The 26978-nt window shown below is 44.8% G+C and overlaps 1 protein-coding gene across 2 annotated transcripts in view; it reads left to right on the top strand.

The window, feature by feature from the left end:
- Positions 1-17440, top strand: part of ABCG8 (ATP binding cassette subfamily G member 8) — a 43788-nt gene extending 26348 nt beyond the window's left edge. Inside the window, exons 7-13 of one of the 2 annotated variants that reach the window (XM_024242584.2) lie at positions 10629-10791; positions 10879-10959; positions 12444-12643; positions 13067-13143; positions 13807-14074; positions 17007-17134; positions 17222-17440. In XM_024242584.2, the coding sequence (XP_024098352.2) occupies positions 10629-10791; positions 10879-10959; positions 12444-12643; positions 13067-13143; positions 13807-14074; positions 17007-17134; positions 17222-17359 (1055 nt within the window). In that variant the 3' untranslated portion in view covers positions 17360-17440. Of the gene's footprint in view, positions 1-10628; positions 10792-10875; positions 10960-12443; positions 12644-13066; positions 13144-13806; positions 14075-17006; positions 17135-17221 lie in introns of both variants that reach the window. The other variant, XM_024242583.2, reaches the window with a different exon arrangement.
- Positions 17441-26978: the final 9538 nt, after the last annotated feature.

Here is a 26978-nt window from a genome sequence, read left to right as displayed (position 1 = left end):
TGGAAAGAACTCTCGCTATCTGAATAGAATTCTCACCATCTCGACAGAATTCTCACCATCTATCTGGATAGATTTCTCACTTTCTGGATAGAACTCTCACCATCTATCTGAGTAGAATTCTCACTACCTGCATATAATTCTCACCATCTGGATAGAACTCTCACTGTCTGGATAGAATTCTCACACTCTGGATAGAACTGTCACTATCTATCTGGATAGAACCCTCCCCATCTAGATTGAACTCTAACTATCTGTATAGAATTCTCACCATCTGGATAGAACTCTCACTATCTATCTAGATGGAATTCTCACTCTGTGTATACAACTCTCACTATCTATCTGGATAGATTTCTCACTCTCTGGATAGAACTCTCACTATCTGTCTATACAGAATTTTCACCATCCAGATACAACGCTCACTGTCTGGATAGAATTCTCACTGTCTTGATAGAACTCGCACTATCTATCTGGATAAAATTCTCACTCATGGATAGAACTCTCACTGTCTGGATAGAATTCTCACCATGTGTATAGAATTCTCACTATCTATCTGGATAGAATTCTCACTCTCTGGATAGAACTCTCACTATCTGGGTAGAATTCTCACCATCTGGATAGAATTCTTACTATCTATCTAGATAGAATTCTCACTCTCTGGATAGAACTCTCACTATCTATCTGGATAGAACTCTCACTATCTGGATAGAATTCTTGCCATCTGGATAGAACTCTAACTATCTCGATACAATTCTCACCATCTACATAGAACTCTCACTATCTGCATAGAATTCTCTCACTCTCTGTATATAACTCTCACTCTCTATCGAGATAGAATGCTCACTCTCTGGATAGAATTCTCACTATCTATCTGGATAGAATTCTCACTCTGTGGATAGAACTCTCACTATCTCTGTGGATGGAATTCTCTCCCTCTGGATAGGACTGTCACTCTCTGGACAGAATTCTGACCATCTGGATAGAACTCCCAATATCTGGAAAGAATTCTAACTCTTTAGATAGAACTCTCGCTATCTATCTGGATACAGTTCTCACCCTCCGGATAGAACTCTCACTATCTATCTAGATAGAATTCTCACTCTCTGAATAGAAATCTCACTATCTGTGTGGATAGAATTCTCACCATCAGGATAGTACTCTCACTGTCTGGATAGAATTCTCGCCATCTGGATAGAATTCTCACTATCTAGATAGAACTCTCACTATCTAGATAGAATTCTCACTCTCTGGATAGAACTCTCACTATCTAAATATAATTCTCACTCTCTGGATGGAACTCTCACTATCTACCTGGATGGAATTCTCCCTCTATGGATAGAACTCTCACTATATATCTGGATAGAATTCTCACTCACTGGATAGAACTCTCACTATCTGTCTGGGTAGAATTCTCACCATGTGTATTGATCTCTCACTCTCGGGATAGAATTCTGACTCTCTGGATAGAACTCTCACTGTCTGTCTGGATAGAATTCTCACCATCTGGATAGAACTCTCACTATCTGAATAGAATTCTCACTCTCTGGATAGAACTCTCACTTTCTAGCTTGATAGAATTCTCACTCCCTGGATACATTTCTAACTATCTGTATAGAATTCTCACACTCTGGGTAGGACTCTCAGTATGTATCTGGATAGGGTTCTCACTCTCTGGATAGAACTCTCACTATCTATCTGAATAGAATTCTCACCCTATGGATAGAACTCTCACTATTTGTCTGGATAGAATTCTCTCCATCCTGACAGAACTCTCCATATCTGGATGGAATTATCACTCTCTGCATAGAACTCTCACTATCTGTCTGGATAGAATTCTCACCATCTGGATAGAACTCTCGCTATATGGATAGAATTCTCCCTCTCTGGATAGAATTCTCACTATCTGGCTGGTAAGAATTCTCATTCTTTGGATAGACCTCTCATTTTCTGTCTGGATAGAATTCTCACCATCTGGATAGAATCTCAGTATCTAGATATATTTCTCACTCTCTGGATAGAACTCTCACTGTCTATCTGGATAAAACTCTCACTCTCTGTGTGGACAGAACTCTCACTCCCTGTCTGGACAGAACTCTCACTCTCTGGATAGAACTCTTAATAACAGGATAGAATTCTCACCATCTGGGTAGAACTCTCACTATCTGTCTGGTAGAATTCTCACCATCTGGATAGAACTCTCACTATCTGGATAGAATTCTTGCTCTCTGGATAGAACTCTCAGTGTCTTTCTGGATAGAACTCTCACCCTCTGGATACAACTCGTACTATCTACCTGGATAGAATTTTCACTCTCTGGATAGAACTCTCACTATCTGGATAGAATTCTCACTATCTGCATTGAATTCTATCTGTCTGGGTAAAATTCTCAACATCTGGAGAGAACTTTCACTATCTGGATAGAATTCTCACCATCTGGATAGAACTCTCACTATCTGTCTGAATAGAACTCTCACTACCTATCTGGATAGCATTCTCACTCTCTGGAGAGAACTCTCGCTATCTGCATAGAATTCTCACCATCTGGATGGAATTCTCACTATCAATCAGGATAGGATTCTCACTCTGTTGATAGAACTCTGACAATCTATCTGGATAGAATTCTCACCCTGTGAATAGAACTCGCACTATCTGAATGGAATTCTCACTCTAGATAGAACTCTCACTACCTTTCTGGATAGAATTCTCAGCATCTAGATAGAACTCTCACTATCTGGATAGAATTCTCACTCTCTGGATAGAACTCTCACTATCTGTCTGGATATAATTCTCACCCTTTGGATAGAACTCTCCCAATCTTGATTGAATTCTCACTCTCTGGATAGAACTGTTTCTATCTGGATAGAATTCTCACCAACTGGACAGAACTCTCACTATCTATCTGGATAGAATTCTCACTCTCTGTATAGAAGTCTCACTATCTGTTTATCTCTGGATAGAAGTCTCACTATCTGTTTAGATAGAATTTTTACCATCCGGATACAACTCTCACTATCTGGATAGAATTCTCACACTCTGGATAGAACTCTCACTATCTATCCGGATAGAATTGTCACCATCTGCATAGAAATCTCACCATATATCTAGATAGAATTCTCACTCTCTGGTTGGAACTCTGTCTATCTGGATAGAATTGTCACTCTCTGGTGATAGACTTCTCTATCTATCTGATAGAATTCTCAACATCTGAGGATAGATTTCTCACTATCTATGTGGATAGAATTCTCACCCTCTGGTTAGAACTCTCACTATCTGTCTATCTGTCTAGATACAATTTTCACCATCCGTAAACAACTCTCACAATCTTTATGGAATTTGCACTGTCTGGATAGAACTCTTACTATCAATCTGGATATAATCCTCACTCTCTGCCTAGAACTCTCACTATCTGGGTAGACTTCTCACCATCGGGATAGAATTCTCACTACCTATCTATAGAATTCTCACTCTCTAGATAGAACTCTCACTATATAGCTGGATAGAATTCTCACCATCTAGATACAACTGTCACTATCTATCTGGAGAGAATTCTCACTCTCTGTGTGGAACTCTCACTATTTATCTGGATAGAATTCTCAACATCTAGATAGAACTCTCACTATCTGTATGGATAAAATTCTCACTCTCTGGATAATTCTCAATCTATGGATAGAACTCTGACTATCTATCTGGATAGAATTCTCACCCTCTAGATAGAACATTCCCTGTCTGGATAGAATTCTTACTCTAGATAGAACTCTCACTATCTTGATAGAATTCTCAGTCTCTGGATAGAACTCTCAATATCTATCTGGATAGATCTCTCACTGTATATCTGGATAGAATTCTCATGCTCTGGATACAACTGTCACTATCTATCTGGATAGAATTCTTAGTCTCTGGATAGAAGTCTCACTATATGTCTGGATAGGATTCTCAAAATCTGGATAGATCTCTCACTACCTGTCTGGATAGAATTCTCACCACCTCGAAAGAACTCTCACTATCTGTCTGGATAGAACTCTCACTATCTATCTAGATAGAATTATCACTCTCTGGATAGAATTCCCACTCTCTGTCTCAATAGAATTCTCACTCTGTGGATAGAACTCTGACTATCTATCTGAACAGAATTGTCACCCTCTGTATAGAACTCTCATTATCTGTATAGAATTCTCACTCTAGATAGAACTCTCACTATCTATCTGGATAGAATTCTCACCATCTGGATAGAACTCTCACTATCTGGATAGAATTTTCACTCTAGATAGAACTCTCACTATCTGTCTGGATAGAATTCTAAACATCTGGATAGAACTCTCACAATCTGGATAGAATTCTCACTCTCTGGATGGAACTCTTACGATCTGTCTGGATAGAATTCTCACCCTCTGGATGGAACTCTCACAGTCTGGATAGAATTCTCACCATCTGGATAGAACTCTCACTATCTGGATAGAATTCCCACTCTCTGGGTAGAAGTCTCACTATCTATCTGGATAGAATTTTCGCCATCTGGTTAGAACTCTATCTATCTGGATAGAATTCTCACTCTCTGGATAGAATTCTTACTATGTATCTGGATAGAATTTTCACTCTCTGGATAGAACTCTCACTATCGATATGGAGAGAATTATCACCGTCTGTATAGAACTCTCACTATCTGAAAAGAATTCTCACTCTCTGGATAGAACTCTCGCTGTCTGTCTGGACAGAATTCTCACTATCAAGATAGAACTCTCACTAACTGGATAGAATTCTTACTCTGGATAAAACTCTCACTCTCTTTCTGGATAGAACTCTTACTACCTGGAAAGAACTCTCACTATCTGGATAGTATTCTCACCATCTGGATAGAATTCTCACTATCTAACTGGATAGAATTCTCACTCTCTGGATAGAACTCTCACTATCTATATGGATAGAATTCTCACCATCTGGATAGAACTCTCACGATCTGGGTAGAATTCTCACTCTCTTGGTAGAACTCTCACTATCTATCTGTATAGAATTCTCATAATCTGGTTAGCACTCTTACTATGTGTCTGGATAGAATTCTCACTCTCTGGATAGAACTCTTACTATCAATCTGGATATAATTCTCACTGTCTGGATAGAACTCTCACTATCTGGATAGATTTCTCACCATCTGGACAGAATTCTCACTATGTATCTGGATAGAATTCTCTCTCTCTGGATAGAACTCTCACTATCTATCAGGATAGAATTCCCACCATCTGGATAGAGCTGCCACTATCTGGATAGAATTCTCACTCTGTGGGTAGAACTCTCACTATCTGTCTTGATACGGTTCTCACCATATGGATAGAACTGTCACTATCTATCTAGATAGAGTTCTCACTATCTGGATATAACTCTCACTATCTGGATAGAATTCTCACTCTCTGGATATAACTCTCACTACCTATCTGGATATAATTCTCACTCTCTGGATAGCACTCACTATCTGGATAGAATTCTCACCATCGGGATAGAATTCTCACTATATACCTAGATAGAATTCTCACAATCTGGATAGAACTCTCACTATCTCTCTGGATAGAATTCTCACCATCTGGACAGAATTCTCACTATCTACATAGAATTCTCACTCTCTAGATAGAACTTTCACTATCTGTCTGGAGAGAATTCTCACCATCTGAATAGTACTCTCACTAACCGGATAGAATTCCTACTCTCTGGATAAAACTCTCACTATCTTTCTGGATAGAACTCTTAGTATCTGGAAAGAACTCTCAGTATCTGGATAGAATTCTCACCATCTGGATAGAATTCTCACCATCTATCTGGATAGAATTCTCACCATCTGGATAGAATTCTCACTGTCTATCTGGATAGAATTCTCACCCTCCAGATAAAACTCTCACTATCTATCTGGATAGAATTCTCAGTCTCTGGATAGAACTCTCACTATCTGTCAGGATAGAATTCTCACCATCTGGATAGAACTCTCAGTATCTATCTATATAGAATTCCCACCATCTGGATAGAATTCTCACTATCTGGATAGAATTTTCTGTAGGTAGAACTCTCACTATCTATCGTGATAGAATTCTCAACATATGGATAGAACTCTCTGGATGGAACTCTCACTACCTATCTGGATATAATTCTCACTCTCTGGATAGCACTCACTAAGTGGATAGAATTCTCACCATCGTGATATAATTCTCACTATCTATCCAGATAGAATTCTCACAATCTGGATAGAACTCTCACTATCTGGGTAGAATTCTCACCATCTGGATAGAATTCTCACTACCTATCTAGATAGAATTCTCACTCTCTGGATAGAATTCTCACTGTCTATCTGGATAGAATTCTCACTATCTGGATAGAACTCTCACTATGTGTCTGGATAGAATATGCACCATTTGGATAGAACTCTCACTATCTGTCTGGATAGAACTCTCACTCTCTATCTGGATGGAATTCTCACTCTCTGGATAGAACTCTCACTACCTGTCTGGATAGAATTGTCACCCTCTGGATAGAACTCTCACTGTCTTGATATAATTCTCACCATCTGTATGGAACTCTCACTATCTGGATAGAATTCTCACTCTCTGGGTAGAACTCTCACTATCTATCTGAATAGAATTCTCACCCTGTGGATAGAACTCTCACTACCTATCTGGATAGAATTATCACTCTCTGGATAGAACTCTCACTATCTATCTGGATGGAATTCTCACTCTCTGGATAGAATTCTCACTACCTGTCTGGATAGAATTTTCACCCTCTGGATGGAACCCTCAGTATTTGGATAGAATTCTCACCATCTGGATAGAACTCTCACTATCTATCTGAATAGAAGTCTCACCCTCTGGATACAACTCTGACTATCTATCTGGATAGAATTATTAGTCTCTGGATAGAAGTCTCACTATCTGTCTGGATAGAATTCTCAAAATCTGGATAGAATTCTCACTATGTGTCTGCATAGAATTCTCACCATCCGGATAGATCTCTCACAATTTGTCTGGATAGAATTTTCAGCATCTGGATAGAACTCTCACTATCTGTCTGGAAAGAAGTGTCACTGTCTATCTGGATAGAATTCTCACTCTCTGGATAGAATTCTCACTATCTGTCTGGATATAATTGTCACTCTGTGGCTAGAACTCTGACTATCTATCTGGATAGAATTCTCACTCTCTGGATACAACTCTCACTATCTGGATAGAATTCTCACTCTAGATAGAACTCTCACTATCTATCTGGGTAGAATTCTCATCATATTGATAGAACTCTCACTACCTGGATACAATTTTCACTCTCTGGATAGAACTCTCACTATGTGTCTGGATAGAATTCTCACCCTCTGGATGGAACTCTCGCTATCTGGATAGAATTCTCACCTTTGGATAGAACTCTCACTATCTGTCTGGATGGAATTCTCACCATCCGGATAGAACTCTCACTATCTGGATAGAATTCTCACTCTCTGGATAGAACTCTCACTATCTGGATAGAATTCTCACTCTCTGGATAGAACTCTCACTATCTATCTGGATAGAATTCTCACCCTCTGGGTAGATCTCTCACTATCTGTCTGGATAGAATTCTCACTGTGTGGATAGAACTCTCACTATCAATCTGGATAGAATTCTCACTGTGTGGATAGAACTCTCACTATCAATCTGGATAGAATTCTCACCCTCTGGATAGAACTCTCACTATCTGGAAGGAATTCTCACCATTTAGATAGAACTCTCACTATGTGGGTAGAATTCTCCCTCTCTAGATAGAATTCTCAGTATCAATCTGGATAGAATTCTCACCCTCTGGATAGAACTCTCACTATCTGGAAGGAATTCTCACCATCTAGATAGAACTCTCACTATGTGGATAGAATTGTCCCTCTCTAGATAGAATTCTCACTATCTTTCTTGATAGAATTCTCACCCTGTGGATAGAACTCTCACTATCTCTCTGTATAGAATTCTCACTCTCTGGATAAAACTCTAACTGTCCATCTGGGTAGAATTCTCACCATCTGGATAGAACTCTCACTATCTGGATAGAATTCTTACTCTCTAGATAGAACTCTCACTATCTTTCTGGATAGAACTGTCACCCTCTGGATAGAATTCACATTATCTATCTGGATAGAATTCTCAGTCTCTGGATAGAAGTCTCACTATCTCTCTGGATAGAATTCTCACCTTCTGCATAGAATACTCACTATCTGTCTGAATAGAATTCTCACCAGCTGGAGAGAACTCTCCCTATCTGGATAGAATAATTATCATCTGGATAGAACTCTGACTCTCTGTCTGGATAGCACTCTCACTACCTATCTGGATAGAATTCTCACTCTCTGGATACTACTCTTGCTATCTGGATAGAATTCTCAGCATCTGGATAGAATTATCGATAATTATCGATCAGAATAGAATTCTCACTCTGTGGATAGAACTCTCATTTTCTGTCTGGATAGAATTCTCACCATCTGAATAGAACTCTCACTAACTGGATAGAATTATTACTCCCTGGATAAAACTCTCGCTATCTTTCTGAATAGAACTCTTGCTATCTGGAAAGAACTCTCACTCTCTGGATAGAATTCTCATCCTCTGGCTAGAATTCTCACTATGTATCTTGATGGAATTCTCAGTCTCTGGATAGAACTCTCACTATCTATCTGGAGAGAACTCTCACTATCTGGGTAGATTTCTCACTATCTGGATAGAATTATCAGTCTCTGGATAGAACTCTCACTATCTATCTGGACAGAATTCTCACCCTCTGGATAGAACTCTCACTGTCTATCTGGATAGAATTCTCAGTCTCTGGATAGAAGTCTCACTATCTGTCTGGATAGAATTCTCACCATCTGGATAGAACTTTCTCTATCTATCTGGATAGAATTCTGATGATCTGGATAGAACTCTCACTTATCTGTCTGGATAGAACTCTCACTATCTATATGGGTGGAATTTTCACTCTCTGGATAGTACTCTCACTAACTGTCTGGATAGAATTCTAACCCTCTGGATATAACTCTCAGTGTCTTGACAGTATTCTCACCATATGGATAGAACTCTCACCATCTGGATAGAATTCTCACTCTGTTGGTAGAACTCTCACTATCTATCTGAATAGAATTCTCACGCTCTGGATAGAAGTCTCATTATCTGTCTGGATAGAATTCTCACTCTCTGGATAGAACTCTCACTGTCTGGGTAGAATTCGCTCCATCTGGATAGAACTCTCACTATCTGGATGGAATTCTCACTCTCTGGTTAGAACTCTCACTATCTGTGTGGATGGAATTCTCACCATCTGCATAGAACTCTCACTATTTGGATAGAATTCTGACTCTCTGGATAGAACTCTCACTATCTGTCTGGAAAGAATTCTCACTCTTTGGATAGAACTCTCATTTTCTGTCTGGATAGAATTCTCACCATCTGGATAGAATCTCACTATCTAGATAGAATTCTCACTCTCTGAATAGAACTCTCACTGTCTATCTGGATAGAACTCTCACTGTCTATCTGGATAGAACTCTCACTCTCTGGATAGAACTCCTAATAACTCGATAGAACTTTCACCATCTGGATAGAACTCTCACCATCTGAATAAAACTCTCACTGTGTGGGAATAGAACTCTCACTCTCTGGGTAGAAATCTCACTTTCTATCTGGATAGAACTCTCACAATGTAGATAGAACTCCCACTATCTGGATAGAATTTTCCCCATCTGAATAGAATTCTCACTATCTATCTGGATAGAATTCTCACCCTCTGGATAGAACTGTCACTATCTGGATAGAATTATCACTCTCTGGATAGAACTGTCACTATCTATCTGGATAGAATTCTCACCCTCTGGATAGAACTCTCACTATCTGTATAGAATTCTCACTCTAGATAGAACTCTCACTATCTATCTGGATAGAATTCTCACCATCTGGATAGAACTGTCACTATCTGTCTGGATAGAATTCTCACCATCTGGATCGAACTCTCACTATCTGGATAGAATTCTCACCATCTGGATCAAACTCTCACTATCTGGATAGATTTCTCACCCTCTGGATAGAACTCTCACTATCTATCTGGATAGAACTCTCCCCATCTGGATTGAACTCTCACTATCTGGATATAATTCTCACTCTCTGGATGGAACTCTCACTATGTGGGAGCCCAACTACTCAGCCTCCCCCTGATCAGCCCAACTTCTCCCCATGGAGGGGCACTGAGTCCTCATTAAAAGCTTCCTGGACAGCTGGAGTTGGAGCCAGAGCATGACTGTAATGTGGCCCTTGGCTCTGAAGGCTCTTGCTCCATCCTAAGATGTCCTCAAAATAAGCCTGGGTAGTGGGACTTGGGCGGGGCCTCTGCTGTTTCCCATTTTTTGATCCACTGCTCTTCCCCTGAGGCTTCTGCAGATGTGCTCAGGCCTGGCAGGGTGAAGGCCCAGCCCTTGGGGTCCATCTGCCTCTCTCTGCTCTGCCCCTTGCTTCATGGCTGAGGGTGGGGAGAATGTCCCAGAGCCCCACGAGGGGTGATCAGCATTGTGAGCTGGGCGTGCACCAAGCTCGTCACCTGTGAGCAGGTGCCAGGGAGCAGGCCACCTGTGACTCCACATCCCCTGCTTGCAGTGGACCTGACCAGCATTGACAGGCGCAGCAGAGAGCAGGAATTGGCCACCAGGGAGAAGGCTCAGTCACTTGCAGCCCTGTTTCTAGAAAAAGTGCGTGACTTAGATGACTTTCTGTGGAAAGCAGAGACGGAGGATCTTGATGAGGACACCTGTGTGGAAAGGTAAGGTGGCAGGCGACTCTGAGAGGAGAGCTCCCTGCAGAAGGTGGCTGCCCTCATGACCTGGCCACATCTTCTGCCTCCCAGCAGCCTGACCCCACTAGACACCAACTGCCTCCCGAGTCCTGTGAAGATGCCTGGGGCGATGCAGCAGTTTACCACGCTGATCCGGTAATTATCTGTCATTTTATTACTGAACCTGTCCCCCCAAGTCTTTGTATATCACATTAAGCCCTTTCTATTAAAGTGAATTTAAAGGAGAAAGTGAGAGGTAGAGTCATTTGAAAAAACAGCATCCAGCAGGTCGTTGGTGGCTTATGCCTGTAATCCCAGCACTCTGGGAGGCTGTGGTGCATGGATCACTTAAGTTCAGGAGTTCGAGACCAGCCTGGGCAACATGGTGAAAGCCCATCTCTGCAAAAAATTATAAAAATTAGCCAGTTATGGTGGCGTGGGCCTACCTGGTAGGCTGAGTGGGAAGATTGCTTGATTCCTGGAGGTGGAGGCTGCAGTGAGCTGTGACTGCACCTTTACTCCAGCCTGGGCAGCAGAGCAAGACCCTATCTCAAAAAAAAGAAAACAGCATTGTTGGGACCAGCACTAACCTTCAGTGTGACACAGAACACCCCTATTGCTTTTATTCTTTAAACAAAATTAAGATATCCTCACCGGCTGGAAGATCGCAGAAATAGCATAGGGTCATTGAGAAAAATGGAGACAATAGGAGAGAATCTCTGGTAAAAAGGGAAGTCCTAGTCATACCAGCCCTCAAAGAAAGCCAGACGGCACTGTGTGGCATGTGTCTTTCCTGATGTTTCCATGTGCACACACGTTTTTAAACGTAGCGGGATCATACTCTGCATGCTGGTCTGTAGCCGGTTTCTTTTCAGTTAGGGCAGCACCTCTACCTCCTGTCTGATTGGGTCTTCCTCGGCATTCCAGTCAGTCTAGCCATAATCACCCACCCGTTAAGTCCATCTTGATGGCCAGATTATCTTCAGGCTTTTGCTACTACAAGCAATGAGGCAGCAGACATCATTGAGTGTACATTTTTTTTTTTTTTTTTTTTTTTTTAAACACAGAGTCTCTCTCTGTCACCCAGGCTGGAGTGCACTAGGGTGATCTCGGCTCACCGCAACCTCCGCCTCCCAGGTTCAAGTGATTCTCCTGCCTCAGCCTCCCAAGTAGCTGGGATTACAGGTGTGCGCCACCACGCCCGACTAATTTTTTGTGTGTGTTTTAGTAGAGATGGAGTTTCTTCACGTTGGCCAGGCTGGTCTCGATCGCCTGGGTCAAGCGATCCACCTGCCTCAGCCTCCCAAAATGCTGGGATTACAAGCGTGAGCCACCACGCCCAGCCTGTCCATACATCTTTATGGACATAATTGATTTTTTCCTCAGGATCATTTCTTTGAGTAACATTGCCAAGCTGATACATTCATGATAAAAGTAACAATCATTTATTGAATACCTACTGTGGAACAGATGCTGTCATTAGTTTTCTGATTTAATCCTCAGAGCCACTCTATGAGGCAGGTATTACCATCCCCATTTTGCATAGGAGAAAAACGAGGCTTACAGAGACTGTGACATTCCCAAGGTCACAGGGCTGGTGTATGCTGTTGCCTGAACATCTCTTCCTTTTGGTTTTTAAGTCGTCAGATTTCCAACGACTTCCGAGACCTGCCCACCCTCCTCATCCACGGGGCGGAGGCCTGTCTGATGTCGCTGACCATCGGCTTCCTGTATTTTGGCCACGGGAGCGTCCAGCTCTCCTTCATGGATACAGCCGCCCTCTTGTTCATGATCGGCGCTCTCATCCCTTTCAATGTCATTCTGGATGTCATCTCCAAATGTGAGTGTGGCCCACTGGCATGGCCAGGCAGGACCTCAGCCACCTCCAAGCTGTGTTCCTCTGAGCTCCTGGGGAGCGGGTTTGATCTCATTGTGATTGTGATATACAAGACAATAATGTTTTTAAAGTTTGCATGTTAATATTAGCATGCAAATGAAAGTAAATTACTTTCAGTCTTAGCTGTTCCTATCCTAGCAGGATTTATATTTGACAGCAGAACACGAGCTACAGACTTGCAAAATCTGAAGAGCCTCATCAAACATCTAAATTAGGATGGCTTTACTGTGCCTATTTTTTAAAAAAACATAAGAGACTTGGGCAATATGATAACTACTTTGAATTGTATTAAGAGAGTCTCCAAAACAGAAACACTGTAGGTTTATTCTACTTTTTCATTCTCTTTTCCTTTCCCTTATTTTTTAGGTTACTCGGAGAGGGCAATGCTTTACTATGAACTGGAAGATGGGCTGTACACCACTGGTCCATATTTCTTTGCCAAGGTGACTGGGCAGGGTTGAGAGCAAGTGCCCCCCCACCCACCAGGGTGGGGGTAAGTGTGGAGAAAACATTGCTACAAGGAAGGCTTTCCTGAACCATGGGGCCGTGGGTCATGTGAAGTCACAGATGCCACCAGATGCCACATTTTCTAAGGGAGTTTCAGAGACTTGAACTTTTATTTTAAACATTTACCAAAACACTAGGACTGTGGACCAGGAATGATAGTTTTCTGGTCAGAAGGAATCTAAAAAAAAGAAGTCCTCATTGTATTTTACCTCTTCAGAGCCTCACTGTGGCCCCCCAGCAGGCCAGGCAGGTGTTTCCAGGAAGCAGAGGTTCAGAGAGGCTACGTGGCTCTCCAAGGCCACACAGCTACTTGATCTGGTCAGGGGGAGTAGGGACTTGAAACCAGGTCTTAGGACAGCAGGTGCCCATTGCTGCCCTGGGGGAAACAGGCTGAACTGCCCTAGAGGGAGTACTTGGCATCTGCAAGGGGGATGCCAGCACTGAGCTCATGCTCCTGGGTCCCAGCACACCCTCCTGCCACAGCCTCATCATCACCAGGAGGGAAGGTTGCCATCTGGGGGCACTGCTACTTTTAAACGTTTATAATAATGGCAGTGAAGGTGCTGGCTTCATATCCTTGCAAGGGCTGTTCTTTGCAGATCCTCGGGGAGCTTCCGGAGCACTGTGCCTACATCATCATCTACGGGATGCCCACCTACTGGCTGGCCAACCTGAGGTTGGGCCTCCAGCCCTTCCTGCTGCACTTCCTGCTGGTGTGGCTGGTGGTCTTCTGTTGCAGGATTATGGCCCTGGCCGCCGCAGCCCTGCTCCCCACCTTCCACATGGCCTCCTTCTTCAGCAACGCCCTCTACAACTCTTTCTACCTCACTGGGGGCTTCATGATAAACTTTAGCAGCCTGTGGACAGGTAAGGCCGGCCCCCTGGTCCTGGGCCAGCTTTGTTAGGACTCATGTGGCTGGATGAAGCCTGCTTTCATCTGGAGATGGACACTTATCACTTAGATCCAACTTGAGGCTGGCCCTTTTGGAAGCAGAGGCCTTTTCCCACTGCCCTGGAGGCCAAAGGAATGATTCCATTAGAGATTCCGGATGCACCTCCTCCTATCCCACAGCTGATATCCAGAAGTCGCCCTTGACTCTCTCCCTCCCTCTCCACATGCACCTGTGAGCCAGGTCGATTCTGCCTCCTGTTTCTCTGAAATGTCTGCTTGGCTGTGTCCCCATCCCTGGCCACCATTGTTTGAGCCTGGGCCACTGCCATAGCCTGATCTCTGTAACCTGGGCCCCTCCACATCCCTGTCAACTCAGCCATGCAGAGTGAGCTTTCCAAGGTGCAAACCCATGCCCCTCTTTGTTCAAATCCTCCCAGGGCTGCTCAATCCCTGCGGCCTCCCCAGCTTTCTGAAGCCCCAGCACACCCCACCCTCTCACCTCTGAGCCTGCCCAGCTATCGTCTCTGGGAATGTCATGCCCACCTTCCATGGGGCTTCTCTTCTGCCAGAGCTTTCCTGATGCACCCAGGCAGGGCTCATTGCCTCCTTCCCCTCCCCATACCATGCCACCTCCATAGGATCAGGGCACAGGCTCCATCGTCTCTGGTGTGGGGCCGCTGAGTCTCCTCAGCCCGCACAGTCCATGAAGCTGAGCACATGCAGGGATGCCTCATCAAATCCCTCTCGAGACTTGCTATAGATCAAATGTGTGGGTGACCCCATGGCCTCTCAGCTCCCTCGGCCCCAGTCCATGTCCCCAGCAACCCCTCTGCCCTTTTGCCTCTTGGTCTCTCTCCCCTCCTTGCTCATCAGAGAACTTGGGCCAGAGCCACCATGGCCCTGTCTCAGAGAGTGGGATGTGCCCTTGTGCGGGGAAGAGAGACTGTGTGAATGGGGGGAGACCGTGCGAATATGGGGAGACTGAATACGGGGGAGACTGTGTCGATATAAAGGAGATCGTGGGAATACGGGGAGATGGTGAGAATATGGGGAGACCATGGGAATATGGGGAGATGGTGAGAATATGGGGAGACCGTGGGAATATGGGGAGACCGTGTGAATATGTGGGAGACCGTGGGAATATGGGGAGACTGTGCGAATATGGGGAGACCGTGGGAATATGGGGAGACCGTGGGAATATGGGGAGACCGTGTGAATATGTGGGAGACCGTGGGAATATGGGGAGACCGTGGGAATATGGGGGAGACCGTGGGAATATGTGGGAGACCGTGGGAATATGGGGAGACCGTGGGAATATGGGGAGACTGTGTGAATATGTGGGAGACCATGGGAATATGGGGAGACTGAATATGGGGGAGACTGTGTCGATATAAAGGAGATCATGGGAATACGGGGAGACGGTGAGAATAGGAGGAGACCATGGGAATATGGAGAGATGGTGAGAATATGGGAAGACTGCAAGAATATAGGGAGACCATGGGAATATGGGGAGACTGTGCGAATATGGGGAGACCATGGGAATATGGGGAGACTGTGTGAATATGTGGGAGACCGTGGGAATATGGGGAGACTGTGGGAATATGGGGAGACCGTGGGAATATGGGGAGACCGTGTGAATATGTGGGAGACCATGGGAATATGGGGAGACCGTGGGAATATGTGGAGACCGTGGGAATATGTGGGAGACCGTGGGAATATGGGGAGACCGTGGGAATATGTGGGAGACCGTGGGAATATGGGGAGACCGTGGGAATATGGGGAGACCGTGGGAATATGTGGGAGACCGTGGGAATATGGGGAGACCGTGGGAATATGGGGAGACCGTGGGAATATGGGGAGACTGTGCGAATATGGGGAGACCGTGGGAATATGGGGGAGACCGTGGGAATATGTGGGAGACCGTGGGAATATGGGGAGACCGTGGGAATATGGGGAGACTGTGTGAATATGTGGGAGACCATGGGAATATGGGGAGACTGAATACGGGGGAGACTGTGTCGATATAAAGGAGATCGTGGGAATACGGGGAGATGGTGAGAATAGGAGGAGACCATGGGAATATGGGGAGACGGTGAGAATATGGGAAGACTGCAAGAATATAGGGAGACCATGGGAATATGGGGAGACTGTGCGAATATGGGGAGACCATGGGAATATGGGGAGACTGTGTGAATATGTGGGAGACCGTGGGAATATGGGGAGACTGTGGGAATATGGGGAGACCGTGGGAATATGGGGAGACCGTGTGAATATGTGGGAGACCATGGGAATATGGGGAGACCGTGGGAATATGTGGAGACCGTGGGAATATGTGGGAGACCGTGGGAATATGGGGAGACTGTGCGAATATGGGGAGACCGTGGGAATATGGGGGAGACCGTGGGAATATGGGGGAGACCGTGGGAATATGGGGAGACCGTGTGAATATGTGGGAGACCGTGGGAATATGGGGAGACCGTGGGAATATGGGGAGACTGTGTGAATATGTGGGAGACCATGGGAATATGGGGAGACTGAATACGGGGGAGACTGTGTCGATATAAAGGAGATCGTGGGAATACGGGGAGACGGTGAGAATAGGAGGAGACCATGGGAATATGGGGAGACGGTGAGAATATGGGAAGACTGCAAGAATATAGGGAGACCATGGGAATATGGGGAGACTGTGCGAATATGGGGAGACCATGGGAATATGGGGAGACCGTGGGAATATGGGGAGACTGTGTGAATATGTGGGATACCGTGGGAATATGGGGAGATTGTGCGAATATGGGGAGACCATGGGAATATGGGGAGACTGCGTGAATACGGGGGAGACTATGCGAATATGGGGAAACCGTGAGAATATGAGGGACACCTGTGAGTAACGCGGCTGTCTGTCTCCAGTGCCCGCGTGGATTTCCAAAGTGTCCTTCCTGCGGTGGTGTTTTGAAGGGCTGATGAAGATTCAGCTCAGCAGAAGAACTTATAAAATGCCTCTAGGGAACCTCACCATCACGGTCTCAGGAGATAAAGTAAGCGGGGAAGGCCTCGGGTTCTAAATTATTGGACGTCCGGCTGCCCATCCTCCTAATGAGCCCACTGCATGTCTGTGTCTCCAGATTCTCAGTGCCATGGAGCTGAACTCGTACCCTCTCTACGCCATCTACCTCATCGTCATCGGCCTCAGCGGTGGCTTCATGGTCCTGTACTACGTGTCCTTAAGGTTCATCAAACAGAAACCAAGTCAAGACTGGTGATTCACACCAGACGTCTGCCTGCTGGTGGGGGACCTGAGCAGACCTTTCAACTGCACTCCCTCCTCAGGAGCCCCTTCCTGGTGACAGTGAGGACAATGACCCTACAGATGCTCAGCTACATCCGGCCCATCGTGCTGCAGTGGCACAGACCAGCCACAGGATGGCAGTAGAATAAAGACAGTCGAAAGGGATTTCTGCTCACTGGCAGGAGACTGCGATGACTGGGAGTGAGAAAACCTGCACTCGGTGGCACCTACAACGTTGCTAATTTATTTCCTTTTGATATGCATTTATATAGGTAACTCGATATAGGATGGGAGCAAGCTAGGAATGAATTGAGTAGCTAGACTGTGCAGGAATTGTTGGAACCTGGAGGGAACAATAACAGTAGCTAGCAGATTTGGCTTCATCTTCCAGGGGCCCCACACTCCGTGATGAGCCACCATCAATACAGAAAGTGACTTAAGATGTACCAGCAAGATGCCATCCCTTCTTTTTGTGTGGGGTCATGGGCTCCAAAAGCCAACGTGAACAATTAAAAATTTATTGAGCATCTACTCTGTGGCAGGTCCTGTGCAAAACACTTTAGGTGGACAATCCTTTGAGGTAAGTGGTATCCCATTTTATAGGTGTGAAAACTGAAGCAAAAATTCATTTTCCTAAGGGCACATGGATACTTTGTGGTGGAGTCATATGGGGATCAGAAAAGCCTTTGAGGCCTTTGGAGTTAGAGGGCAGAAGGCAAGGCCTGAGCCGCTGTAAGCCTTAGGAATTTAGGAAGGCTCCAGAAGACAAATGGGATCTGTAGAGGCTGTTAACTCAGCCAGGCTTCTTAGAGTTGCATTTCACTAACTGATATGGTTTGGCTCTGCATCCTCACCCAAATCTCACCTTGAATTGTAATAATCCCCACGTGTCAAGGGCGGGACCAGATGGAGATAATTGAATCATAGGGGTGGTTTCTCTGATGCTGTTCTCCTGAGAGTGAGTGAGTTCTCATGAGATCTGATGGTTTTATAAGGGGCTTCCCTCTTTGCTTGGCTCTCATTCTCTCTCCCGCTATCCTGTGAAGAGGAACCTTCCACCATGACTGTAAGTTTCCTGAGGCTGCCCCAGCCGTGCTGAACTGTGAGTCAGTTAAACCTCTTTTCTTTATAAATTACCCAGTCTTGGGTATTTCTTCATAGCAGTGTGAGAGCAGATTAATACACTGACCCTGCCTGGGTTTCAGGACCAGCCTTGAACCTTTCACAGTGGCCAGAGGATGGGGTGGCAGAGGCCCAGGTTGCACACTTCGTGCCTGAGTGTTGGGGACTATCTGACCCAAAACAGGTGCACAGAGGGCAGCAGAGGATGTTCCCAAAGGAAAATTAGAGTTTAAAATCAAAAGAAGGGGAAGGTGGGTGTTTGGGAGGCAAATAGGAAATACTCTTCATAGGTTCACTGGAGCCTTGCTACTCCAAGTACCATCCCTGGGCCAGCAGAATGGGCACAGCTGGAGCTGATTGGATAGGTCCCATGAGCCTCAGGCCCCACCCAGGCTCAATGAGTCAGAGTCTGCGTCTTAAGAAGACCCCTTGGTGATCTGTGCACATTCAAGCACGCTGCCGTTTTCCAAAGCACTTGCAACACTCAGGATGCTTGCACGGTCATGTTGCCACCATCCAACCTGCAGACCCCATTCTTGAGATTCACTGGGAGTTCCTATCATGTCCTCCATAGCAAGGGGATCTAGATCAGAATCAAGCCTTGGATCTAGTTCTCAAGTCTCTTTGGTCTCTTTCAGTTTAGGAACAGTTCGTCAACTTTCCTTCACTTTCGTGACCTTGATACTTAATTTTAAAGGCTGTCTCTCAATTTGGGCTTATCGGATGTATTTTCATGATTAGGCTCAGGTCCCACACTTTGGGCAGGAATATCACAGAAGTTATGTTGTGTTCTGCCCAGTGCATCCTATCAGGAGGCATGTGATTTCAACTTGTCCCATATCAACAACGTTCACTTTGATCACTTGATTAAAGGGGTGTCTGCTAGGCTTCTCCACAGCCAAGTTACTATTTTCCCTCCCTTTATAATTAATAAGCATTTTGTAAGTGGGTACTTTGAAACTATGTAAATTGTAAACTTTCCATTTATTCATTTTAAAATTTTGATTGATGTAAACTTGTGGTTTCCCATTGTATCCTTACAACCCTTTACTATTGTGATTAATTCTGATGCTCAGCTTGTCCCTGATTTGGCCAGTGGGAACCCCGTCAAGCTGGCTTCTGCATCCTTTTGATATGTCCTCATCATCCTTTGAGGGCTGAAACAACCAAGAGTTTCAGGCTCTTTTTTTTTTTTTTTTTTTTTGAGACAGAATCTCATTCTGTGGCCCAGGCTGGAGTACAGTGGCGTGATCTCGGCTCACTGCAACCTCTGCCTCCCAGGTTCAAGCAATTGCCTTGCCTCAGCCTCCCAAATAGTTGGGATTAACAGTGCCCACCACCACACCTGGCTAATTTTTGTATTTTTAGTAAAGACAGTGTTTCACCATATTGGCCAGACTGGTTGTGAACTCTAGGCCTCAAGTGATCCGCCTGCTTCGGCCTCCCAAAGTGTTGGGATTACAGGTGTGATCCACCGCACCCAGCGTCACAGGTTCATCTTGTATTTTCCTATCCCAGCCCTGGAATCCGATGTTTCTCCAGGAATCTGGGTTCCTCTTAGTGGAAAATGGTATTTAGAAGCCAAGGTTTTGGTGATAAGTATGCTCATTGCTTTTGGAATATCTCTGCTCCCAGGCTGTCTCAGTGAACAGAGTTAGGGAGTGTGTGTGTGTGTGTGTGTGTGCGTGCGTGCGTGCGCGTACATACATACCTAACTACACATGAGTTTACTCTGATAACATCCAATTCCAATCCAGCATCACAGAGTTGATCCTCGGTTCTTCCCTCTTCTCTAATTGTGAGAAACCTGGCTTCCATATTACCCTTAGGTTATTTACTCATTTGATTAACCACCTGCATGTAAGTGATCTCCCATCTACACTGCCACGCCTTCCCCTGTATGGACATCCTGCCTACCCTGCTCAGGCTCTAACTCTCATGTCCAGCTTTCCCTGAGTCTGCAGCTGTCTTCCTCACCCTCCCCTGGCCCACCACAGCTTCCCCCCACCTCCCTGTCACTGTGGTCCCCTAATGGCATTAGGCCTGAATGAAGAAGGGGGAAGGATGAAGACAACATTGGTAGCTTGCCTTAACTACCCAGGTAATTCTAATGTGCAGTGATTGACAGCCACTAAGATACATCACCTGACTTTGTGAGTTCACCATTCGGTCTGCAATGGGTTTTGGTAACTCAGTGGCTCTGTATGCCGGTCTGAAGGGGAAAAGGGCACAGTGCAGAGGCAGGAGAGATGGAGAAACTATAGCAGCTGCCATTTATTTGTGTTTTTTCTACAGCGGTGGTTCTCCACCCTAGTTGCCCATGCTGGAGCTTTAACAAAAGCCAATGTGGACCCATTGCCCAGAGATTCTGATCCCATGGGTCTGTTTTGTTTAAAATGCTCTTCAAGGCATTGTGAGGCCAGGAAAACAAAGAACCAAGGCTCTCCCGGGCGCGGTGGCTCACGCCTGTTAACCCAGCACTTTGGGAGGCCGCGGAGGGCAGATCACGAGGTCAGGAGATCGAGACCATTCTGGCCAACATGGCAAAACCCTGTCTCTACTAAAAATACAAAAATTAGCTGGGCATGGTAGTACGTGCCTGTAGTCCCAGCTACTTGGGAGGTTGAGGCAGGAGAATCGCTTGAATCTGGGAGGCAGAGGTTGCAGTGAGCCGAGATTGAGCCTGGCGACAGAGCGAGAATCTGTCTCAAACAAACAAACAAAAACCAAGGCTCTCGAGGCATGCATGCTGTTCAGCAAGCCCTGCCCTGCATTGCGAAAGGGTAGAGATTTGTCAGTATTGAAAGCATGGCTTGCAAAGTTTTCCTGTTAAGAGGGCAGACAGTAAATATTTGGGACTTTGTGGGCCATATAGGCTCTGCTGCAATTACTTAACTCTGCTGTTACAGTGTGAGAGCAGCTGTAGACTACAGTAATGTACAGCCAGTGTGGCTGTCTTCTAAGAAAATATTATTTACAAAAACAGGCAGGTTGCTAGATTTGACCTGAAGCCGTAGTTTGCAGAGCATTGGTAAATGTTTTCAAATTTGCATTTTAAGCCCTCCAATTTCAAGTTATGCTATTGGTGGGGAATTTTAATTAAACAGAAAATAATCACCAATATTGGCTCAAATATTTCCTGATTTAAAAAAAAAAAATCTGCTCTTGTTCCTATAAATAGTATATAAGATGTAATCTTGCCCTGGGTTAAACCAGTCTACAGAGGTAGATCTCACATTTGCTTTTGTTTTCTTCTACTTCAACTCTTGTCATGATCCCAAATTAAACAACTAGCAACAGAAATGTTTAAATCTATGTCAAATCCAAGTGTTAACAGACCTGGGACCAGGGGTTCCTCATAGTGGCTTAGCACAGCATACAAACCACGTTCCTTTGGCCCAACTGGCCTTGGGGTCTGGAGCACCAAACAGGCCCTGAGGAAGTGTGCAAGGGACTGGAATGCGGGGAAAGTGATGAAATATTTTGTTGGTTGGCCTTTGCTTGTTTGCAAAATATATCCAATGCTCACACCTGAGAGACAACAGACATCCATATTTGCGAATAGTCTGCACTAGACAATTCGGATTTCAAGTCATCTGTCATTTGTACTTGATAATGATTTGTTCTTGATTTAAAGTGGCCTGGGTACAGAGCAACATCCCCTGTCTTTATCACATGAGCTCTGCCTGAGGCAGCTTCAGCAGGGTAGGCAGGCAGGCAGATGGAGCATAGCCCATTTTCTGCTGGTGCACTAGGAACAGCAGCACATGTGGTGTTAGCAGCTAATAATTAAAACAATGTTTAAGCAGTGGGTTGAGATTTTTAAACACATACCAACTCAAAAACACTTCTCTGCTTTCTATGTAATGGTGCTCACATCATTTGTATGATTGTCTCGTCTCTTTAAAATGGAAAATATTCTTGTTTCCCCAAACTGCTAATAAGCTCTACTGACCCATGCTAAAAATAAAGCTCTTTCGGCTGGGTGCAGAGGCTCATGACTGTAATCCCAGCACTTTGGAAGGCTGAGGTGGGTGGATCACTTGAGGTCAGGAGTTCAACACCAGCCTGGGCAGCATAGTGAAACACCATCTCTATCCCAACTACAAAATTAGCCAGGCACAGTGGCAAGTGCCTGTAGTCCCAGCTACTCAGGAGGCTGAGGCAGCAGAATCACTGGAACCTGGGAGGCGGAAGTTGCAGTGAGCCAAAATCACGCTACTGCACTCCAGCCTGGGCAACAGAGCAACACTCTATCTCAAAACAAAACAAAACAAAAAAACAACGTGGTGGCTCATGCCTGTAATCCCAGCACTTTGGGAGGCCAAGGTGGGTGAATCACCTGAGGTCAGGAGTTCAAGACCACCCTGGCCAACATGGTGGAACCCCATATCTACTAAAAATACAAAATTAGCCGAGTGTGGTGGCACATGTCTGTAATCCCACCTACTTGGGAGGCTGAGGCAGGAGAATCACTTGAACCCAGGAGATGGAAGTTGCAGTGAGCCAAGAACACACCACTGCACTCCAGCCTGGGCAACAAGAGCGAAACTCCATCTCAAAAAAAAAAAAAGAGAGAGAAAAGAAAAGCTTTATTTGTGTTGATTCCATTATTCCACTACTGCACAGAAGCCCTGCACTGTGCTTGGAATCAGCTTGAGTTTGTCTGATTTTCACAGGCCTCCTCTTCCTGACAGTAAACTTGAAAATATTTTTAGGTAGGCACTTGGGTTTTGAAGGACTCCTTGGGCCTCAATCCCTAGTGTCCTAACTCTGAGCTACAGAGTTGACTAGAAATCCTGTAAGAAGACCACCATGTGGAGGAGATCCTCCAAAGCACACAAATCATCCATCTCAGAAGGAACACGACTTGGAAAGGGGGAAGGACATGGTGGTCTGCCCATTGATTGACTCATTCAGTGGTGCCTATCCGGTGCCTATCATGCCAAGCTCTGCTAATTGGCAGGTCTGCAGAGTGCTGGAAGAGCTCACCTCCTCAGGGAGAAAACAACAAAAACAAGTAAATAATGGGAATGTCACAGCAAGGGCACATCCAGACCTGGGTTGAAGACACTACTTTACGGTGGCTCACACCTGTAATCTCAGCACTTTAGGTCAGGAGTTCAAGACCAACCTGACCAACATGGCAACAACACGTCTCTACTAAAAATACAAAAATTAGCTGGGTGCGGTGGTGGGCGCCTGTAATCCCAGCTACTCTCGAGGCTGAAACATGAGAATAGCTTGAACCCAGGAGGTGGAGGTTGCAGTGAACCTAGATAGCGCCATTGCACTCTAGCCTGGACAACAGAGCGCGACTCCATCTCAAAATAAATAAATAAATAAAAAACAAGACGCTACTTTAGAGAACTCTCTGAGGATAGAGGTCAACAGCCAACCATTGTCCAAACAACTGTGCAAGGGCAGGAAGACTGAAGCTGGTTGAATACTTTTGCTTTACCTGGACCTGATTTTTTTTTTCTCCATGCAGCAAAGAAAAAGATAAGTGTCTATTTTTGATTTGCTAATGCAGCTTTTCTTTATTTGTACTAAGGCTGCATAATGTGGGCTTTGTAAAGTCCGCGGGCCTGAAAGCAGGATACATTTCTAATGGAAACACTCCCATGCATGATTGTACAACAGCAAAGCAATAAATTACCGTGATTTTGTACTCCCTGCAGCTATTAGTTCGGCCCTCCTTCAGGAATGTTGCTTTCGGTTATAGAAATTCTACAAATATTGGTTCATCAGAAAGACAAATATTAAATGAAAATTATGCTCAAGGACATGAGAAAAAGTGTGCAGAGTACACACATTGCAGACTTGAGAAAGAAATTGTCCTGAGAACAATTTGCAATACAAAGCTTGCTTAATAATTTACTGGAACTCGTAAACTCAGCGATTATGCCAGGCACTGGATCTTCAATTAAGTGGAAGAAAATAGGCTTACAGTGTAAGGTGGCTGGAAACTGGGAGCACTTGTATTAATGTGAATGTGAGGGTTTTTTTTGTTTTTTTTTTTAATTAGAATATTCTTACAGTTTCAATTCCAATTTGACTTTTAACTGACTTTAAACCGGACTGCTTCCATTTCCTATTCATAGGAAGTAAATGATTTTAGTCAGAGTCCTAGCCATGCAACTTAACAAGTTGATTCTGGGCAAATTCACTGCTGTGACCCTAGGTTTCTCACAGTGAATTCTCATTGCAAAAGGGCTGCCTGACCCATAGTAGTAGGTGCAGTGTTTAGAACCCACAGAACTGACTACAGACGGCTTGATTTGCTGTGACAGGATTATGCTAGGTCTGGGGACACACAACGAGACCAAGAACTGGTCCCTGTGGAGTTCAGAATCTGTGTGGAAGATAGTATGTGTGATACCTGCTCTGCTCAAACAGCTGTGGAAGCCCTGGAAAGGGAACAATATGCTGGGTGAGGGGCCCAAGAGGCAGAGGTGACACTGACGGTGATCTCAGCATTCTCGAAAAAGGGTGCAGGTGCTGAAGGCAGCCTGTCCGTGAGGTGGGTGGGCCCCAGCCATCTATGGGGATGTAAAATGCTCTGACACAGATAGAACCTCCTTCATTTTAGGTGTCAATTTACCACACACCCAAGCTCTACCTTCTAATTTTTGCCAACTTTGTCCCACAGAAGTCTCAAATTATCTGCTTGTCCTTAAAACAGATAAGCACTGACTTTTGTCAGTTGTCTACAAACAACCTATAGGCCATTTAACAAGGAAATTCTAGCCATAACAGAGGTCCCTGCCTAAGTTTTAATTTATAATTCTAAAACTGAAGTCTTTTGAAATGGCTTAAAGCACTTGTGCAAACATTTGATAAGATAAAAATGAAGGTGCTAGTTGGGTGCAGGGCCTCGTGCCTGTAATCCCAACGTTTTGGGAGGCCAAGGTGGGCAAACTGCTTGAGCCCAGGAGTTCAAGACCAGCCTGGGCAACTGGACAAAACCCCGTTTCTTCAAAATAATACAAAAAATTAGCTGGCCGTGGTGGCATGCACCTGTAGTCTCAGTTACTTGGGAGTCTGAGGTGGGAGGATCACCTGAGCCTGGGAGGTCAAGACTGCAGTGAGCCGTGATCACGCCACTGCTCTGCAGGCCGGGCAACAGAGTGAGACTGTTTAAAAAAGAAAAAAAAAAGCAGCAGCAGCCCACAGATATTTATAGTATACTTTATTCAAAGCATTTCAGTTAAAATTATATTGGGTTCAAATACACGAACATATAATTATATATAAAATACTATAGTTCTCAACAGTTTACAGTGACATCTTTTTAGAATTAGCTGCTTGTAATTTGAGTGTAAATGTATTACAGAAAGCTGCTAAATTTTGTTTACTCTATATTTCTACGTATTTCAATTTAGCTATTAGATATTTAGAACACTCAAGCCCACCTACAGTATAGTTATTATACTTTAAATATTTATATTCAATAGGGGAACCAATACAATACAAAAGATATTTGAATAGCTAGTCCTTTGTAACACCCCCCCCCCCCCCCCCGCTGCTGTTGAGAGGGCTAGATAAGGGGGTCTTACCTATTTCCTCTGTACCACACTCACATTTTACCAGAGTCCATATACAGGGCCAGTGTGGAGTCACTTCATGCAAATGAGATAGTACTTTCAGTTTCCCCAAAGATGACTGTGAAATCCAGATTACACCCCAACGTTATGCCTCACCTTGGAGACCTATTTTAATGAATGTCAATTAGTGAATGTTGACTAACTCGTGGTTAGCATGACTGCAAAAAATGAGGCCTGCTTCAGTGCAATCACTAAAGACAGGAGTGAGGCTCTTGGCCAGGCGTGGTGGCTCACACCTATAATCCCAGCAATTTGGGAGGCTGAAGCGAGGGCAGGGGGACGATCACTTGAGGCCAGGAGTTCGAGACCAACCTGGCCAACATGGTGAAACTCTGTCTTTACCATACAAAAATCAGCTGAGCATGGTGGTGCAAGCCTGTAATCCCAGCTACGTGGGAGGCTGAGGCACGAGAATCACTTGAACCCAGGAGGCGGAGGTTGCAGTGAGCTGAGATTGTGCCACTGCACTCTGGCTTAAGCAACAGAGCAAGACTCTATCTCAAAAAAAAAAAAAAAAAAAAAAAGAGGCTTTTGGCAAACCTGTAACATGTGCAGGTCCTGCACCTGGGCAGTGCTCAAGGGAAAGCAGCACTATGTCCACTGGGCCAAGACTCAACGTTGGCCACACCCCCGCTTCCTTAAATCTAACGCCATAAAAAGAGTTGAAGTAAAAGCCTGGCTAATACCATGATGACATCTACTTCCTGGCTTCCCGCCATCAACCCTCCCTCTCACACCATCCGCGGGCAGGTAGCAGATGCAGGAGAGATAGTTCCACAAGACAGAAGGTCAACAGCACAAGTTGCAAAGGCCCGCCTATGTCCCCAAGGGAAGGTCTCCCCTGATGTGAACAGTGTGACCCAA

This window comes from Pongo abelii, chromosome 12 (genome assembly GCF_028885655.2).
Source record: "Pongo abelii isolate AG06213 chromosome 12, NHGRI_mPonAbe1-v2.0_pri, whole genome shotgun sequence".
NCBI lineage: Eukaryota > Metazoa > Chordata > Mammalia > Primates > Hominidae > Pongo > Pongo abelii.
Note: the sequence above shows the minus strand (reverse complement) of the source record. Positions and strands in the feature narration are given on the sequence as shown.